A 5,251-nucleotide genomic window follows, 5' to 3' on the forward strand; every position below is an offset into this window, starting at 1 on the left:
TTAAGCGAAGATAACCTCAACATTTTATTATCTTCATAACAAAACAAACGATGAAGCTTAGAACTGGATCACTTGGCCCTGTAATGAAACAGAAAAAAAAATGTTGAGTTTTGTATTTTGGAAAGAACCACCACTCCATCAATAATATCTTTTCTAAGAGATAATCATGCTATGTATGTTGAAGCAAGTTTCCTCATTCTTCCTTTCCTACTTACAGCAAAACCAACACCAAAAATCTTACACTGAAATCTGAAACTTTCTAAGTATGATACTTAACAAGTGTTAGATTTCAAATACTGGGTTTAAGGATGCTCAACCAGTTAAATCTATGTAAATATTCCCAAATCTAAAAAAAATTTCTGGTCCTAAGCATTTCAGACAAGGGATACATAACCTGTACTGTCAGCTATGGATAAACATAATAGAGCTATAAATAAGATTATTATACCTTTCTCTTCTTATCTCCTCCCAGTTCAAAATGCTTGCATCTCTTAATAGCCAGCATTCTTTTAGATCTGCAGTTAGGCTCAACACACTCAAGCCTCAGCACAATCTTCTTTGTAGTTTTAGCCTGGAAAAAAAGCCAGATCATTCATAAATCATTGCAGAACATCACTTTCTGGCTAGGTATGGTGGCACACACCTATAATCATCACAACTTGGGAGGCTGAGACTATAGGATTTCGAGTTCCAGAATAGCCTCAGCAACTCAGCAAGACCCTGTCTCAAATTTTTTAAAAAAGGAGGGATAGAAATTTGTTAAGGATGCCCAGTGGTGAAGCATCCCTTGGTTCAATCCCTTGTGCTAAAAAAGGAATAAAAAAAAAGAAAATTAGGGCTGGGGTTGTAGCTCAGTGGTAGAGAGCTTCCTAGTACTTGTGTGGCACTGGGTTTGATCCTTGGCACCACATAAAAATAAAACAAAATAAAGATACTGTGTCCCTCTACAACTAAAAAAAAATATTTAAAGAGTCCATGTTTATCTTAAAAAAGAAAAAAAGAAAATTACTTTTTAAAAAAATGAATATGTTGGGTTCAACACTACTTAAAGCTTTGCAAATGATAATTGCCATTTGTCTTTGGCTATAAGGAGAAAGTAATATAGTAATAGCAAAAATGGCAGGTTATCCAACTGTCATCAATTTCTACTAATATCCATCACATCAAATATCCTACAGAGCTTATTAGACTCTCATTATGTCACCTTGAACTTCTGGCCTCTCAGCAGAATGCTGCATAGTTCATATATATTTCATATAATCAAAAAGGAGTAAACCAAGTTTTGTAACTATGTAATAACACAACTTTTCTAATTTATTAAATAGGGTAATATCAATTCTCTTAAGATTGTTTACATCTAAAATTCATGCACATTTGATTGAGTTATCTAACCAAGCTACACTCTCCACTAATAAAACTTTTAGCCTTCCCCTTTAGTCAGAGCTCTGCTGCTCATCTGCAGTTCACAAAAGATCAAGACCTAGACAGAACCTAAACAAGTTATATAAAAGTGAAAAGACATTCAAGTGTTCTTTTTACCAGCTTGTAGTCACACCATTTATTGAACTCAAGTTACTCTTTAATATTTTCTGGAACCAGGCTGGATGAAAAGAAATGTGTTAAGAGATGCAGTGCCGGAGCAAATCCTATGTTCTAGGCACTGTGCTAATTAAGAAAACTCAGCCTGAGAATAATATATTATTCACAAGGCTAATGGAAGCCTAAATGACTATTGTAAAGTTTGAAGGCTTCGTGAAAGAGGTAGCAGACTGAGAAGCCAAATGACTTTTTTTTTTTTTTTTGCAGTGCTGGGGAAATTGATGAACACTGGGCTTCACCATGCTAAGCAAAGGCTCTTCCACTGAGCTATAAACCCAGCCCCAAATAACAATTCTTACTGTACTGAAGAGCTGAGAATTCAGACCTGATGATGCGAAGAGGCAAAATGAATGGACTTACTGATGTACTAAAACTTCAGTTCTTAGGAAACAGGACATAATCCTTGTTTTTACCTCTTCCAAAAGAGGACGAAAAATGTAAACAATCAGTGCAGTCCTATGTCTGTCAGACATCCGGCTCCACTGCCTAGTACATGTCACTGCAGGTATTTGCAATAACTTTGCTGAGATTAATGCTATGTGTGTGGGGTAGAGATGACAAATGCAAGATCCTTACCACACATAATAAGGTCCATGTCAATTCATAATCACCACTAACCTTTTTCCTGAAAATTGGCTTGGTCTGCCCACCATAGCCACTCTGTTTCCTGTCATACCGCCGCTTTCCTGGAAAAAGAAGTTGTTTGTTATGGTACACTAAAGATCATAAACCACAACAGACACATGGAAAAAAGTCCTTTGGGTTTTATCTTGAGCTTCCCAGATTAGTGCCTATGTGAGGGCCAGGTGGCGGACAGGACACCATACTGGGCTCTCCGCACACCCCTTCATAAATACAACATCAACCCCAAATTAGGCAGAAGCCATCTTACCCTGTGCATACAGAGAATCCTTGCCCTTCTTGTACTGTGTCACTTTATGGGGTTGGTGTTTGCCACATTTCTTACAGAACGTCCGGCGGGTCTTAGGAACATTCACCTAGTAAACACACCATTCACAAAACGTATCAGACCAAAATGGCCCAATTGCCTCACTGACTCAGCTGCAGCTGAGGAATCCCACGCCAACTTGATTCTAACTCCTTGCTAACACGCAACGATCCTGTGGCTGCAAAATGTGGTCCAGTCCCATGTGCTTCAAGCACAGCAACCTCCATTAGGCCCCAAAGAGGGAAGAAAGCTTATTAACCTCACCCACGGCTAAATCTACCTCATAGACCCCATCACTTCAATTTCAGCTCCCAGAGCCTGGTCTCTTCAGGATCTATCCCAGTAATGCTGGGTTTCATTGGGATATCGGGGCCACGCAGGGGCCTGGAGCCACCACAGGACAGTACCGTCTACTCGGCGGTAAGGATTAAGCTGGATGTTACCGGGTCCAAACCCAACGTCCTACCATGTTTGCGACAGCGTTATCGGCAAGGAAAGAAAGAAAGAGGGCCGGAAACGGAAGTATATAGGTGGTTCCGGCTAGCACTTTCTCGTGGGAGTCAGAGAGCGACGAAAGAGTATCAGGTTCATGGTGCAGCGACCTCTGGCGGCTGAGAGGACTGGATTCCTAGCCGAGGGTGGGAGCTTCAAGGAAGGGCTGGCTCTCTTCTCCTCAATTTCCTCCAGCCTCCTGACTTTGCAACTTTTCATTTTTGGCGGGCGTTGCTACGTAGTATCGTTAAGTGAAGGAAGCAGGGCTCTTTCCAGATTTTCTGGCCTCCCTTTCCCTGAGGGAAGCCGAGACTAGGGTAGAGTGGAGGGGCCCTTCATTTCTGCATTTTATTCCTGTTCCACCTCAGGTATGCTGGGAGCATGTGTCACAGTGAATGGTTCAAAGAAGGAATTGGAAAGAGCCAATTGCGCCAGTTAATTTATCACGTGGTCAGTAGGTCTATTCAACAAATGTTTATTGAATGCCTATTCTGTGTCAGGCACTGTCAAGGGAGGGACACAGTAATATACTCAGAAATATAAAATTATGGATTGAGTTCTTCAAAGAAAAGGAACAATGATCCATATTAAAGCAACACTTTTAGCTGATGGAGTTAGTTGGCTGCTGTAGGTTAGGATAAGTGAAATTGAAATTGTTCAGCTCCTGCAACAGTAGTTAGCAGGAGATGTACTCTAAGTTTCAAGGCAGTTCAGCAGAAGAAGACAGAGGGTGTTGAGCTTCAAAATGGATTGTCTCCTACAATTCTCATAGTAATTCTAGGTTAACAAATTGAGGCCATGTAATGTTAAGTGATTTACCCAATGTCAACAGTATTTAATAGATCCAGGATACAAACCTGAGTAGTCTAACTCCAGAGCCTGGGTTCCTTTACAATTAGGCAATACCGCTATTGTGGCCTGCTAATTATAATACCTAACAATTATGGATCACTTATGTGCTAGATATCTCCCAACCACCTTGCATACAACCTCTTGAAAACCACCACAGGAGTCTTGTGCCATTATTAATATTTATCAGGCGAGAAAACTGAGGTATAAGGAGCATTAAACTCACTTACCTGAAATCACACAGGTGGTTATTTTTTAAGCTGGAATGTGATCTTAGGTCATCTAACACTATAGCCTTGCACTTAACTGCTATACCACACAGGTGAAGCAGGGATGTCAGAAGGGTAGAGAATAGTAAGGACAAAGAGTTGGATTGGGATGCAGGAGGAGGTGGCAGTGGATTAGGGTATAAGGAACTATGAGAGCCTAAAGTATCCTGTTTGCTCCAGGAATACCAATGAGTCCTGAGCTGACTCTCTAATCACTCCTTTTTTTATGATCTCAGGACTAAGTTATTAAAAACATTACCATTACCTGCTACATTTTTTTTTAAGTTTCTTTGCCAAACTGCCAGCTTGAAACCTCACAGCATCTTCTCTCCAGACTTTAAAGCAACGATACCGGTCTTTAGGGAATTTCTAAAGGTTTGTATGTCAATTACATGGAAATATGAAGATAGAAAACATGGGTCCTCTTCTTCTAATCAACCTTTGTTCTATCATTCCCTATGTGGCTTGACTTAAAGTTTTTTTTTTATTGCTGTTGTTTATTTTAAAATATTTAATTGAAAAATTACATATATTCAAGATATCCAGTGTGATTACTTGCTATTCATATAAATTGTGTAATAATTACCAGAGTCAAGTTAACACATCCATCATTGCCATTTTGTGCATGTGTAGGAGGAAGAACACTTAAATCTGTTATCAAATTTCAAGTAAACAGTATAGTATTAACTATCATCACATGCTATATATTAGAGCCCCAGAACTTATTCATCTATACATCAATCCTGATCTCTGTTTTGGAAATGATCTTGTTCATTAATTTTCCCATAAAGTGAGGCACTCTGAATTTAACACAAGACTGTAGGTGTGGCCTGGTCTTGCAGAATAGGTAGCATGTTCACTTTTCTCTTTCTTAATTCTACAAGGAAATCTAATGTTACCTTGGGTTTTTGGGCAACCATCTAACTGATGTGACATATCTCTTGATAAGTATCTGCAAAAACCCTGAACCATTTTTACAAATGTTACTGCTCCCCTAGTTTTACTTGGAGTCATTTTCTTGGAATGGGAGGATGGTAACTGGGAATTGAAACCGGCAGCACTGGGCTGGGGATGTGGCTCAAGCGATAGCATG

At 39.6% G+C, this 5,251-nt stretch overlaps 1 protein-coding gene across 1 annotated transcript; it reads right to left on the reverse strand.

Moving 5' to 3' along the window:
* Rpl36a (ribosomal protein L36a) lies at positions 1-5,078 on the reverse strand. The gene is made up of 6 exons (XM_046419209.1): positions 5,058-5,078; positions 3,015-3,176; positions 2,492-2,597; positions 2,218-2,285; positions 449-571; positions 1-78 (listed from the first exon to the last, which is right to left on the reverse strand). The coding sequence occupies exons 1-6, from the start codon at positions 5,076-5,078 to the stop codon at positions 58-60; spliced, it is 501 nt and encodes a 166-aa protein (XP_046275165.1). The 3' UTR covers positions 1-57.
* Between the last annotated feature and the right edge of the window lie 173 nt (positions 5,079-5,251).

This window comes from Marmota monax, unplaced genomic scaffold (genome assembly GCF_021218885.2).
Source record: "Marmota monax isolate L192 unplaced genomic scaffold, Marmota_monax_Labrador192_F-V1.1 WCK01_AAM20220418_F8-fsc00206, whole genome shotgun sequence".
Taxonomy (NCBI): domain Eukaryota; kingdom Metazoa; phylum Chordata; class Mammalia; order Rodentia; family Sciuridae; genus Marmota; species Marmota monax.

Bases quoted from the DNA above. Each gene is read 5' to 3' on its own strand.
- Rpl36a (XM_046419209.1), bottom strand. From the start codon at position 5,078: ATGGTTGCCCAAAAACCCAAG. The intron at 572-2,217 runs GTTAGTGGTGAT...CTTTTTTTCCAG, and splicing joins AGCCAATTTTCAGGAAAAAG to GCTAAAACTACAAAGAAGAT. The intron at 79-448 runs GTATAATAATCT...GTTTCATTACAG, and splicing joins GAGGAGATAAGAAGAGAAAG to GGCCAAGTGATCCAGTTCTA.